This window comes from Doryrhamphus excisus, linkage group LG16, assembly GCF_037039965.1.
Source record: "Doryrhamphus excisus strain RoL-2023G ecotype Guam linkage group LG16, RoL_Dexc_Guam_v1.1, whole genome shotgun sequence".
NCBI classification, from domain to species: Eukaryota; Metazoa; Chordata; class Actinopteri; order Syngnathiformes; family Syngnathidae; genus Doryrhamphus; species Doryrhamphus excisus.
The window spans coordinates 16484701-16499942 of record NC_136372.1 but is presented as its reverse complement, the minus strand read 5'-3'; the positions used below and the strand labels follow the sequence as shown (position 1 = coordinate 16499942).

The 15242-nt window shown below is 39.4% G+C and overlaps 1 protein-coding gene across 3 annotated transcripts in view; it reads right to left on the bottom strand.

Annotated features, from left to right (window-relative positions):
- The window catches only part of clec16a (C-type lectin domain containing 16A), a 34336-nt gene that overhangs the window by 15507 nt on the left and 3587 nt on the right, over positions 1-15242 (bottom strand). For 2 of the 3 annotated variants that reach the window (XM_078797003.1, XM_078797002.1), the window contains exons 5-10: positions 14935-15040; positions 9821-9944; positions 8588-8762; positions 8462-8512; positions 7908-8024; positions 740-1076 (exon numbers count right to left, since the gene is read on the bottom strand). In XM_078797003.1, the coding sequence (XP_078653129.1) occupies positions 740-1076; positions 7908-8024; positions 8462-8512; positions 8588-8762; positions 9821-9944; positions 14935-15040 (910 nt within the window). The remainder of the gene's footprint in view (positions 1-739; positions 1077-7907; positions 8025-8461; positions 8513-8587; positions 8763-9820; positions 9945-14934; positions 15041-15242) is intronic. The other variant, XM_078797004.1, reaches the window with a different exon arrangement.

The window sequence follows — 15242 nt, the reverse complement described above, 5'->3', positions numbered from 1 at the left end:
TGAAAAAAGGGACACAAGCACATAATAATAATAATAATAATAATAATAATAATAATTATTATTAGATTATTATATTAATGCTAATTATTATATTAATTGTATATAATATTGTTGTTATATTTGCATATTTTACATAATAATAATAATATAATAATAATTATTTTAATTTTATTGTAATTATTATAATATTTTATTATTTTTAAAATATTTAAATATAAATATAAAATAATAAATAATAATAGCAGATTGCATGACAATTTTACAGATACAATAATACCAGGTGGACTGTTACGTGTAAAATATATAGTCCCCCCCCCCGTAAATTTTGTCATATCAATGTCAAAAAGTTTGCCCACCCCTGCTTTAGAGATTCCACTGTGTTTGGCTTCAAAGACACACACACACACACACACACAGACCCACACACACACACAGAGCAAGATTAAGAGACAGGCGGACAGATGAGGAGCACAGGATGGATGATACGTCATTGCGGAAATGGACAGCTGACTTCTAATGGAGGACATGATGTATGATAAGTGGTAGCCATGGGAACCAAATGGAAGTGCCAAATAAGGGAGGCATATTTTTGTCCCTACGCCAACACAAGAGCGCTCGTTTGGGCTGCTGCAAAGGTGGCTTTTGGATAACCGGGGTGGTACCCCATGGCAGACCGCATCAGACTCACGGAGATGAACAAAGACAAAAAAAAAAACGATCCTGTTGTCTCACAACTCACCTTCCGCCGCATCCCCACTCGCTCTGCTTCCCTTAGAACTCCCACCTGCTCCTACAAGATCTGTACCTTTTCCCTTCTCCCTCTCTCGGCCTCCCTCTCCTCCTCTGCTGTTATCGTCCCAGCCCTCCTCTCCGCCTTCCCGACCGCCTCCGCCGCCTGCTCCTCCTCCTCCTGCTCCTCCTCCTCCTCCAGTAACCCCGTCATCATCCTCCTCGCCCAGGTTCTTGTAGTTTGGCCTCTTTTGGGTCCTTTTGCGACCACGGTGGCGGGAAAGCTCCAGCGAGCGCTCCAAAGACTCTGGTGGCTTGGTGAAACGCCGTACCCCTCCTGAACTTGCCTGCAAGGAAGCGGAAGATGCATTGGAATTAGTTCATTATCCTTAAGTTAATCATTCGCTACCGGAAAGAGGTGATGATGCAACTCCACAATAGAAGAGAAAGCATGTTTGGTGCAGTTTTAAGCCGGAAAAAACAAGCCATATACGTAGTAGCAGTAGTGGATTTTATAAGAACTGCAACTTTCCCATAGATATACATGCTACACAGTGTTGTTCATGCATTCATTTTCTATCGCTTTTTCCTCACGAGGGTCGCAAGGGATGCTGGAGCCTATCCCAGCTGTCTTTAGGCGAGAGGCGGGGTGGCCTCACATTCATACCTATGGACAATTTGGAGTCGCTAATTAACCTAGTATGTTTTTGGAATGTGGGAGGAAACCGGAGTACCCGGAGAAAACCCACGCATTTCACGGGGAGAACATGCAAACTCCACACAGAGATGGCCGAGGGTGGAATTGATCCCTGGTCTCCTAGCTGTCTGCACGCTAACCACTCGACCGCCGTGCCGCCCAGTGTTGTAGTGTTAAAAGAAATTATGCATTGAGAGGAAAAATAATTGTGTTGTTTATGTTTATATTTTGGCTAAATGTACCCATCCATCTATTTTCTATGCCGCTGACGAGGGTTGCGGGTCTTTGGGCAAGAGGCGGGGTACACCCTAAACTGGTGGCCAGCCAATCACAGGGCACATATAGACAAACAACCATTCACACTCACATTCATACCTATGGAAAATTTGGTGTCACCCCGGAGAAAACCCATACACGCACAGGGAGAACATGCAAACCACTCGTCCACCGTGCAGTCCGCTAAATGTAGCGCATATGGCTAAGTTCTTAAAGTGAAAGTTGTGCTTCACAAGAAGCTGTTTTTCTCCCTTTTTTGTTGAGAACTGATATTTTGCTGAAACTTACCGATGTAGGGTCAAGTGTAGAAACAAACCTTTTTTTTTTTTTTGTCATGAAACATGAGAGGGCGGCACAGCAATCTAGTGGTTAGCGTGCAGACCTCACAGCGAGGAGACCAGGGTTCAATTCCACCCTCGGCCATCTCTGTGTGGAGTTTGCATGTTCTCCCCGTGCATGCGTGGGTTTTCTCCGGGTACTCCGGTTTCCTCCCACATTCCAAAAACATGCTAGGTTAATTTAGCGACTCCAAATTGTCCATAGGTATGAATGTGAGTGTGAATGGTTGTTTGTCTATATGTGCCCTGTGATTGGCTGGCTACCAGTCCAGGGTGTACCCCGCGCCTCTCGCCCAAAAGACAGCTGGGATAGGCTCCAGCACCACCCGCGACCCTTGTGAGGAAAAAGCGGTAGAAAATGAATGAATGAATGAATGAAAGATGAGAGTCTAACCTTTCTCCCTCTCGGTACGGAGTGTTCTTACTGTTATGTACCCCAATGAATAAACTGTGATGTAAAGTATGCATTAAAGTGCTCATGAAACCAAAACAGATTAATTTTGCTATTTTCTACATGCAAATGATAATCATAACTTCATTTCAGGTTGTTTACTGGTCGGTGACATCACGTTGACAAAAAATCTTTCATGAAGTGAATATTTTTTATTGGTTTTTTTTTTCTTATTTTTACAGAAGGTGCACTCACAGCCCAGAGACGCTTTTCCAGAAAGCTTATATATACATATATATATATATATATATATACACCACATAAACTTGAAATGGTAGCTATTTACACGCTAGACGCTCTCTTACAGTAAATTGCTACTGATGTGTCAGGTTGTTCACGCTACATCACTGATGCAGAGACACTGACCGGCAAACACGACACTCCAACCACACGCAGACACAAAGGAAACAGCTGGTCTGCATAGATAAGAACTTGGTGAGAGGATATGAAGTGTCTTACAGTAAAACTGAGTAATGCTGATAATAATTATTGGCTTAATTTGCTCAAAGGCGATAGTGGTCTTAACATGACGTGATTCCAAGGCGATAGTGAGTATGCATGTGGTGAAGCTGTCAGGACTGCAGATAAAGGGAGAAGGGTTTCATCTTAAGCAGGGGTCTCAAACACGCGGCCCCGCGGGCAAAATGTGGCCCGCAGGACACTAGTTTGAGGCCCCCGCCTTGATATGAAAGTTTAATGTTAGCGTGGCCCGGGCAAGTTTGATATGGATGCTGTATGGTATCATGTACCCAGAAAAAATTATTACGTTTGATTAATGTTCATGTTAAAGGTTAAATAACTGTTAATAGTTATCCTCCCTATCCGTGTGGAAGTGGTAAGTTTTTGGGTTTGATATGGATGCTGTATGGTATCATGTACCCAGAAAAAATTATTACGTTTGATTAATGTTCATGTTAAAGGTTAAATAACTGTTAATAGTTATCCTCCCTATACGTGTGGAAGTGGTAAGTTTTTGGCTATTTAAGTTTAAAGGAAATAACTTGAAGGCTACCGTTTAGGTGGCTAGCTCTCTAGTTTGCGAGTTAGCATGTGTCTCAAGACCCTGCAGTTGCGCAATATGTTGTAAATAAAAAGAGTATAAATGTGACTATAGTCGTGTTTTGTCATGTCTACAGGGCTCTAATAATGCTTTGTTCATTTTAATCTGAAAACAAATAATTTGTCTACCCACCAACTATATGTGGTTTCTTGATTTTCTTTATTTTTCATCTTATTTTGTGCAGAAAAATAAAAATTAAGATATTTGAGAACAGTGGAATGTTTTATCAGAGCTTTTATTGTAGAAAATCCGAACCAAAGCAATGAAAAAGTTTGTATATTTTTCTGTTTGTAATAAATGCGTTTTTTTTTTTTTTTTTGGAAAACCTGATGCGGCCCAGCCTTGCCCAGACCCTAGCTCCAGTGGCCCCCAGGTAAATTGAGTTTGAGACCCCTGATCTTAACCTTCTAATGACCACGATAATGTCTCCCCGTGCATCATGTTTTGAGACGGATGAAGATACTCAAACTGAAACTCAGATGCCCTATTTCACCCTACCTCTTTAGCAAACACAAACCGTCGAGCACACAAGGAACCATGCAGCACATAAACACATGCATGTACACTTTGTCTGTGTGTGTTACACTTTCTCAGCATTCACGTGCCGGAAGCAGTAGTTTCCCGAATATATTCAGACAAAAGATGAATATGTTTAAGTATGGGCTGCACTGCCTTCATTTGTGTAGATCAGGACCGCACTAAGATTAGACTTTCATATCAAGGCGGGGGCCTCAAACAAGTGTCCTGCGGGCCACATTTGGCCCGTGGGCTATGTGTTTGAGACCCCTGGAGGATCACCTCAAAGCGCTGCAAAGTACAGTCATCTCTCATGGTGAATTGGTTGCACACTTGACCATGATAAGTGAAGTTAAATACAATTTTTTTTAGCATTATTAGAGCCCTGCAGGCACAAAATAACACCCCTATAGTCACATCTCCATTGCGATTACCGTTTGTTTACACCACATTTGTTCAACTGGAATGTGCAGGCTACGGGATCACTGCAGGGACACAACAGACGGTCGTGGCTTTAACCATTAACAAGCTAGCAAGCTAACTAGTGAGTACTACTAGTTTTTTTTGCTGATATCGGCTCATATTAATCTCAGATCAGGACAGTCTTAAGCAAAATGCTGAAGCCTTGCGTGTTCAAACCCCTTTTTAGTGCGGCTTTTGACAAATATTACTGACAATTATTCGTACCCGGTGCGTCATAATACCACGTCTATGTTGACTTTCATATACTTCCTTATTAGCTCAATTTGGGAAGAAAAAAAAAACATTCATTGCCAATCTGCAAGTCAATCAATGACATAAATAACATATTTAATGTAACATATTTAGAGCACGTGATTCCAAACACGTCTGTCAAAACCGAGGTCAAAGAGCCGATAACTGAAGTCAGTGTCGACTCTGAATGCTTCCGGAGGCAAGTGAGTGAAAGGAAGGTGTGAAACCTGTGGGATTGCACTGTATAGTGGCTGCAACGTGCACATCAAACCACAGACTAGTATCTTTTGCGTGGGCTACACCTGTCAGATGACTATGTTCTGGTAAACCGCTCACGCTCTGGTGCCGATGCTGAGAAATTAATGGAGGTCACGGTGCTTAAGAGACACATAGAAACACACCGATCTCGTTCTGGTTACCGAGGAACATGCCACAGACATGTGTCAGTGAAGTGCATGTTGACCGACCGCTGTAAGCACATGCATATGAAATTTCCATAAAAGGCATATGTTGCAATACTAATGTCATCATCTGATCTGCTTTCTTGACGCGTTGCAGGAAGTGCAATGTGACCACCTGCACTGACGCAGAACAAATAATCCGAATTATGATTAATTAACAAAAAACATTTATCAAAATGTAACTGGATCTTGTTGTTGCAGGACAACAAGGCCGGAATAACACACTTAAAACAGGGGTCTCAAACTCAATTTACCTGGGGGCCACTGGAGCTAGGGTCTGGGCAAGGCTGGGCCGCATCAGGTTTTCCAAAAAAACAAAAACGCATATAGTTGGTGGGTAGACTAATTTTTTTTTCAGATTAAAATGAACAAAGCATTATTAGAGCCCTGTAGACATGACAAAACACGACTATAGTCACATTTATACTTTTTTATTTACAACATATTGCGCAACTGCAGGGGTCTTGAGACACATGCTAACTCGCAAACTAGAGCGCTAGCGACCTAAACGGTAGCCTTCAAGTCTTTTCCTTTAAACTTAAATAGCCAAAAACTTACCACTTCCACACGGATAGGGAGGATAACTATTAACAGTTATTTAACCTTTAACATGAACATTAATCAAACGGAATAATTTTTTTCTGGGTACATGATACCATACAGCATCCATATCAAACCCAAAAACTTACCACTTCCACACGGATAGGGAGGATAACTATTAACAGTTATTTAACCTTTAACATGAACATTAATCAAACGGAATAATTTTTTCTGGGTACATGATACCATACAGCATCCATATCAAACCCAAAAACTTACCACTTCCACACGGATAGGGAGGATAACTATTAACAGTTATTTAACCTTTAACATGAACATTAATCAAACGGAATAATTTTTTTCTGGGTACATGATACCATACAGCATCCATATCAAACCCAAAAACTTACCACTTCCACACGGATAGGGAGGATAACTATTAACAGTTATTTAACCTTTAACATGAACATTAATCAAACGGAATAATTTTTTTCTGGGTACATGATACCATACAGCATCCATATCAAACCCAAAAACTTACCACTTCCACACGGATAGGGAGGATAACTATTAACAGTTATTTAACCTTTAACATGAACATTAATCAAACGGAATAATTTTTTCTGGGTACATGATACCATACAGCATCCATATCAAACATTAAACTTTCATATCAAGGCGGGGGCCTCAAACTAGTGTCCTTCGGGCCACATTTGACAAATTGACAATTTGACAAAAATGGAGGTTCCAATGTACGTATGTTTCAAACTGTCCACACTTTTAAAGCCTGCTGCTGCTGAATACATAAACACAGTAGGTGTCAGACTCGGGTTTGTGTACAGATGCTCCCCCTCTGTTGTGGTCGACCCGACCAGCACTGTTATAACACTTAGCGCCTCGCGTTCACTGAAAAGGTAGGCTGCTTCTGAAAAAGCGGCGCTTAGCGGACGCACGCAGTGAGGTGAACAACCGCGAAGGTTCTCAGAAATGCTGTCTGCATACGAGGCTAACACCCACCCTACTACAAAAACAGATGGTCAAAACCAAAGAAAGCAGGGGTGGAAGGCTTAAGGGGGTGGGGGGCTGTCTAAATTTGAAAATGACAGAAGGGGGGAATGAGTTAGGAAAGGTGAGCGGGTGGCAGAGAGAAAGAATCAAGAAGCTATTTTATTTGCATGTTTCTGCACTGATTAGGGACTATGAATTAGGGAATAAAAAGTAGATACTACCCCCACCCACATCTTATAACCAGCTTGTGGGTCTGTGTGTGTGTGTTGCATATTAATGGTGGGTAAGTATGCACGCAACAATTTATATTAGAATTTGCCATAATGTATTTAGCAAATATTGGTTGCTTATTAATCAAGTCTATAATTACAGTTTCTATTTTGACCACTTAACGCAGGGGGCCAAAAACTTACCACTTCCACACGAGTAGGGAGGATAACTATTAACAGTTATTTAACCTTTAACATGAACATTAATCAAACGTAATAATTTTTTTCTGGGTACATGATACCATACAGCATCCATATCAAACTAACATTTAAACTTTCATATCAAGGCGGGGGCCTCAAACTAGTGTCCTGCGGGCCACATTCGGCCCGCGGGCCGCGTGTTTGAGACCCCAGACTTAACGGGAACCTATTATGCTTATTTTGGGCCCTTTGTATTGAGTTATGGACTCCTATAGAGCAGCGACACACAATAACTCCCACAGAAATCGTTCTAGATCTTCCAGAATCTGCACCTATTCCAGCTGTATTTCCTTGGATTTCTCCAAAATGGTCCTTTTTAATTTATTACACACACACAACCCGCCTCCGGGCTGTGATTGGTCTCACTCAGCTTATAGCCGGGCACGCCCATGTAAGGAAGTCGCCGGCTCAACGGGGAAGTCACAGGGAGCCCGTGTTAGGAAAAAAAAAACTGAAACTGAGCGTTCAGAGCCACCCCAAACGTCTCGCAGGACTCTCACTTTCAAATGCGCAAACCTCATTATGTGAAAGACGATAATACAGCATTCTAACAAGATATGTAAGTCAGAAAAGTGTAAAAAAAAAATTATGTGTCCTTTAACTATGCCGAGTGTATCGATGTGTGGAGAAAAACGCATACCACCTACCGTGTTCTTGTGTGTGCTATGAAGGTCCATCTGCGGGATGAAGACGGACAGGTCTCCGTTAAGGATCACGTCGGCCAGGGCGTTGACGAGGGGCTGATAGTGGATGATCAGAAACACCTGGAACATCAGAGTGTGAAATATTGTGTTAGTTCACCAATCTTGTCAATCTTGAAATGGACCAATCAGAATTGTTTATTTAGACCGCGGTCCGTAGTCCACAGTCCGCGTTTTACCCACATCGCGTTTTCTTGTTCGCGATCAACCAATCAGCGATGGTTTGACTATGAAAACATCTATCATGGCGTCCCTGCCAACATGGTCTAATTCTTCAACAATCACCAAGGTGGAATCTTGTCAATCTTGAAATGGACCAATCAGAATCGTTTACTTAGACCGCGGTCTGCGGTCCACAGTCCGCGTTTTACCCACACCCGTTCTTCTTTGCGATCAACCAATCAGCGATTGTTTGACTACGATCGTTTGTCAATGTTCTGCAATGGCAAAAACCATTGCAGCCCATAGGGGGCTCCAAAATGTCATTTAAGGTTGCTTACTTGAGAGAGCAGGTAGAGGGACACCTGAGGGTTGATCTTTCGCTCATCAGACTAAAGGAAAAAAATAAAATAAAAATAATTGAAAAGGTCACATTCATAATTTGAGCTATTTGGGAACCAACTTACTGTTTCATGGCTGACCAATGAGTACACATAAAGGGGTAAGAAGAGGCGGTTGAGGAGGTGGTCGGTCAAAACGTCATTGAGGAATTCACAGTTGATGATGAGGATGTCGTTCAGGTAGTGAAGGTGGTCGAGGTGCTCGGCGACCAAGTCGCTTAACTTGCCTCGGTTCTTGTGCCTGAGAAAATAGCAGAGAGGATTTTTTTTTTTTTTTTTCATCATTTAAAACAGGGGTCTCAAACTTGCGGCCCGCGGGCCAAATGCGGCACGCGAGCCGCTAGTTTGAGGCCCCCCACCTTGATACCAAAGTTTAATGTTGAAATGACAGCTTAAAGCTGTGTGCACACCGGACACAATTAACATGATTTTGCCCCGCCCATACTGTTACCCTACCCTGCTTTGCTTTGGATTAGCAATGAAGCTAAAGGCTTATGACGCTGGGTACAAATAAATGCAGGAAATGATTTGGAATAAAAACGGAAAATACACGTCAAGATAAAGCATCTCATCAAACATGTTGTTAAAGTTACGACGCTGCTCCCAGATGGAACCGAGTACGATGCTAACTTGCTAATTGGGTAAAATTATTACGTTTCATTAATGTTCATGTAAAAGGTTAAATAACTTAATACTGTACATTTGAATCTTAAAAAAATAAGTTCTCTACCAACTGTATGTGGTTTCTTACGTTTTTCTTATTTGCTGTTTTATTATTATTTTACTTATTTATTACTGATTGATTTATTGTCTTTATTCTTAATTTGTTTATTTATTCATTTTTATCTTATTTTGTGTATAGAAAAATATTATAAATATTATTTATAATTATTATAATATATTTTATAAATAATATAAAAGATATTTGAGAACAGTGGAATGTTTTATCAGATATTTTGGTGTGGAAAACCGGAACCAAAGTACTGAAAAAGTGTAGGGTATAGCAGAAGCAAAAGCATTGAAGATAGTTTTTTATTGATTTTTTAATAAATGTGTTTTGTTTTGTTTTTTTTTTTTTTTAAATCTGATGCGGCCCGGCTTCACCCAGAACCTCGCTCCGGTGGCCCCCAGGTAAATTGAGTTTGAGACCCCTGATTTAAAATGTCATATTATATCACATGTTCAGGGTCGGACATACGTAACTGTGACTGAGGTGCTTCTGGGTGGTTAAAAACAAAGAGCAAGGGCGACCCCTGGAGGCCATCCTTGACAATAGAATAAAAAGTACAATGTGCTTACTCTTCATCTGTCTGCACGCACTTATCCAGTTCGATGACGTGGCTGCCGATGAACCAGACCAGGTTGCTGAAATACGGCACCGCTGTCTTATCTCGGATGTAGTGCAGCATGTGCTGGTTGTCCACTGAAGAGAACAGGAAGTTAGGGAGACTGCTCGTTAGCACGCATGCACACACTTCCAATATTCACACACACACACACGCTGTGCGGCAAAAAAAAAAGGACGACAAACTGACAGTGACAAACATAAAAAGCAAAAAAATAAATAAAATAAATCAAAATTAAATAAAAATAAAATAAATCAACATTAAATAAAAATAAAATAAATCAAAATTAATGAACCGATTAATTATTTTGCCATAAATGTCTTGTTATTTAGACGCAGTGATATTATTAACGCCAAATCTATGATTTGAACAAGTCACACGACAAAGCTAAACAACAGTTTACTTGTAATCGGCAACAAACCCGTGATGTAGCGAACTCGTCATCGCGTTGATCAGCTGAGAAGGCTTAACTACACGCTGATTGGACGCACATCAATTTCATGAATGGTCGGGATTTAGACAAGACATTTAGCCTGGCTTCCAACCTCGTGGAACAGTTTAGTTGAGGTCCTAGTCCAGCCTAAAAAGGCATGACTGGATGAATATGAATTTTTTCACCTACAGTTGAAATACGAGCAAATGATGAAAAAGGCAGGCTTCGCTACACATAAAAAATAAAGACCAGAGCATATAAGGGAGCTATAATTTACGGCAGGGGTGGGCAAACTTTTTGACTCGCGGGCCGCATTGATATGACAAAATTTACGGGGGGGGGGGGGGGGGGGACTATATATTTTACACGTAACAGTCCACCTGGTATTATTGTATCTGTAAAATTGTCATGCAATCTGCAATTATTATTTATTATTTTATATTTATATTTAAATATTTTAAAAATAATAAAATATTATAATAATTACAATAAAATTACAATAATTATTATTATATTATTATGTAAAATATGCAAATATAACAACAATATTATATATAATTAATATAATAATTAGCATTAATATAATAATCTAATAATAATAATAATTATTATTATTATTATTATTATGTGCTTGTGTCCCTTTTTCAGGAGCACTTTGTAAACAACAGACCATGTGAAAAAACGAAATTGATAAAACCATCAAAAGGTTGGCTCAGGCCATGATGCCATGTTGAGTTTAAATGAAATACTTTGGAAAGATTGGGCGGGCCGTATTCAAACACTTGGCGGGCCGGATGTGGCCCCCGGGCCGTAGTTTGCCCACCCCTGATTTACGGTATATAATAGCGAATAGGCTAATAGCATGCTGTTGCTGTTTAAAAGGGAGCGTAATTTTAGCACTTTAGCTAAAAAATAATTCAAGGTTTTTAAAAAAGCTTCTCGGTGCCACACAATGTCGGACATACAGGAATGAACAAAACAACATTAGAAGTACTTTAAAACTGTCGAAATTCCAGTTTTGGATTTCGGGTAGCACACTGAATACACCACTGTGAGTTGAGTAATGATATAATATGAGACCTTTAGGCAATAATGAAGCACAAAGGAGAAAAACACTACGATATTGTCAAACGTATCACCAAAAGAAGAACCAATATGTGGCGTAACGGGATGGGGGGGGGGGTGCCAGAGGAGCCACTGTTCCACCAACAACTGAAGAACCGTTTAGCAAGGACGGCATGCACGTTTTCCTGTATGAATGTAGGTGGGTGACAACGAATGATTAATCGAAGTAGAGATACACACACACACACACACACACACACACACGACAGGGCTGGGTATCAGTAAAACTGACGTGTGAGAGTTTTTTTTTTTATAATTTTTCGGTGGGTCAATTAGCGTTTATCGGCCTCACGTCACAGCAAACAAAGCTAGTTTCAGGAATACCCAGCCCGAGAATAAGACTGAATGAATGGAACCAACTTACATGAGACTGGATTAGGCAGATGGGGCGCGCAGAGGGAGGAGGAGGAGGAGGAGGAGGAGAGACAAGGAAAGCAGGAGGTGTGGTTGTTGTGGGGGGAGAGGGGGAAGGGGGGGACAAACACAGTGTTAATGTGGATACTGGGGTGGCTGTGGAGGGACAGAGGTTGACAGGGACCCCATTTATTCATTTTTTTTTACATATAAAACTGCCAGCAATATCACATCTGGTTATGGCAGCTTTCTATGAATTGATGTCAATATTTGAAGAAGATAAACAAAATTCTTTTAGAGGACGTATGCCAAGGAATCAACCGGAAGCATTAAAGCAGCGGTGTCCAAAATTTTGCCGCCTACGGCCACAAAAAGGAAAGGAGCAATTCATGTCGGTATGCTAGGAAATGGCATTTATTACCATCTTTATTTATTCTATTATCTTCTATTTATCTATTATTTATTACCACCTATAATTACCATAAATGTGGGGCTTTTTTTTTTCCAAACATTTCAATTGAAATTATTTTTTTAAATTAACTTCTCATAATATTATGACTTTTTCACTCAACCTATTTTTTTAATGACAACTGCAGTGCTAATATGACATTATCTTTCTTCCTAATATTACATGTTTATTTTCATAAAATTGGGGCTTTTTTCTCCACCCATTTTTCTTTTCAAACATTTCAATTGAAATAATTTTTGTAAATTATGTTCTCATAATATTATGACTTTTTCACTCAACCAATTTTTTTTAATGACAATTACATTGATAATGACATTATCTTTCTTCCTAATATTACATGTTTATTTTCATAAAATTGGGGCTTTTTTCTCCACCCATTTTTATTTATTTTTTTATTTTCCAAACATTTCAATTGAAATAATTTTTGTAAATTATCTTCTCATAATATTATGACTTTTTCGCTCAACGTATTTTTTTAATGACAACTATGGTGCTAATATGACATTATCTTTCTTCCTAATATTACATGTTTATTTTATAAAATTGGGGCTTTTTTCGCCACCCATTTTTATTTTTTTTTAATTTTCCAAACACTTCAATTGAAATAATTTTTGTAAATTATCTTCTCATAATATTATGACTTTTTCGCTCAACCTATTTTTTTTAATGACAATTACAGTGATAATATGACATTATCTTTCTTCCTAATATTACATGTTTATTTTTATAAAATTGGGGCTTTTTTCTATACCCATTTTTAATTTTTTTTTATTTTCCAAACATTTCAATTGAAATAATTTTTGTAAATTATCTTCTCATAATATTATGACTTTTTCACTCAACCTATGTTTTTTTTTAAATGACAACTATTGGTGCTAATATGACATTATCTTTCTTCCTAATATTACATGTTTATTTTTATAAAATTGGGGCTTTTTCGCCACCCATTTTTTATTTTTTTAATTTTCCAAACACTTCAATTGAAATAATTTTTGTAAATTATCTTCTCATAATATTATGACTTTTTCACTCAACCTATTTTTTTAATGACAATTACAGTGATAATATGACATTATCTTTCTTCCTAATATTACATGTTTATTTTTATAAAATTGGGGCTTTTTTCTATACCCATTTTTAATTTTTTTTATTTTCTAAACATTTCAATTGAAATAATTTTTGTAAATTATCTTCTCATAATATTATGACTTTTTCACTCTTTTAAATGACAACTATTGGTGCTAATATGACATTATCTTTCTTCCTAATATTACATGTTTATTTTCATAAAATTGGGACTTTTTTCTCATCGTTAGAATATGACATTTTTCACTTAATATTTTGACTTTGTTCGTGTCAAATGACGGCTGTTTTGTTTTCATTTCTGCTGTTATAATTTTGCTATTTCAACTTTCTTCTTGTAAGTGACTTCATTCATTCCCACAATAATTGATTTTTGAGTGTGCGGCAGGCCGTAAAACGCCACAACTTGGACACCCCTGCATTCAACAGTTACATGTTTAACATTACAATCATGAAGAAAAAAAGCGTTACAAGTTCAAGTTGTTACAAAAGGAGTACATAGCAACAGGGTTGACTTGTTATCAACCATAAATGACAAACCCACAATGCAATAAATGAACACATTCTTCACTATAGTGTAGTAGGCCTTAGCCACAATGTGTACCTTTACCATTACGACACTGCTGGGGGCGGGCGATAAATGGAGGTGTAAGCGGCACGGTGCAAAGGGTCACATGCAGGACAAGACAAGACCGTTTCAGGGGTTTTCAGCCATTGCTAATATATTGCAGTAATACAGTATATATTGACGCAATGGTATGTTATGCAAAGTGAGCAATGTGAGCAAACGAGGCCAACCCTCTCGATGCACTGCCCGTCTGAGGCGGTGAACAGGCAGCGAGAGCGGCGATGAGACTGTGAAGCTGACACGGCGGAAAGCGACACTTTCCCGTTGTTGGCGCGCTGGCGACATCACCGCTGTTGCACTCTCGAAATGAGTTTTGTTCAGTAAAACATTGAATAACGTCAATAATAATTGGCTTTATGTTTGCACAACGCAACCACGTCTTAGCATGACAAGTCACATTAACGTGATTCTAAATTTAAGCCTATGATAAACTTGTGGGAACTAGGCCTGAAACGATAATGAATTAATTCATCACACAATAACTGAACATGAGCGCTAATGTTGCTGGCATGTGCATACGTGTCACTTTTTCCTCGTCTCTCGCCTCCAAACAGGCACTCTGTGCATTGGTTTCTTCCATAGAACAACAGCCTGAACGGAGTGAGACCTTTTGTCAGTCCTACAGACTTTGTCTTGGTTGTATATAGTCTTGTCTCGTGACACCGCTATTAGTTGGTATAGCAGTTAGTAGTATAGCATGACCCATGCAGTGTAGCCGTAAGCAAAGTGAAATACTTCTACAAAAAAAGGTGCAGAGGATCAATCAAAAGTGCAAATGTAGCAAAAAGGCTGTAGAAAAATTGCGTGTGCTGCAACAAGCTTTGACATAAATTTGACGTCACACTTCATATCGATACCATTTTTTGGCAGAGGTAACATGTGTGGTTACCTGGCAGTCATGCTCATGCATCATAAAAAAGCAAGATAACGGGAAAAAAAATAATGTGTGTGTGTGTGTAGGCTCTCAAGACTCACCTTTGTAGACGTTGAGCGTGATGGTGCGGACTGCGATGCGGACCATGCTTTCAGGGTGGTTGAAGAACTTAATGGCCTCGGTGTACAGGGCAAAGTCATTAGTGTGCTGCGTGGGGGAAACAGAGAAGAGGCACCTGTGAGCAAACTCCACACAGAGATGGCCAAGGGTGGGGAAAGACAAAATAAGAAGCCAAAAACTTACCACTTCCACACAAAATAGGAGGAGAACTCATTCATTCATTCATTCATTTTCTACCGCTTTTCCTCACGAGGGTCGCGGGGGATGCTGGAGCCTATCCCAGCTGTCT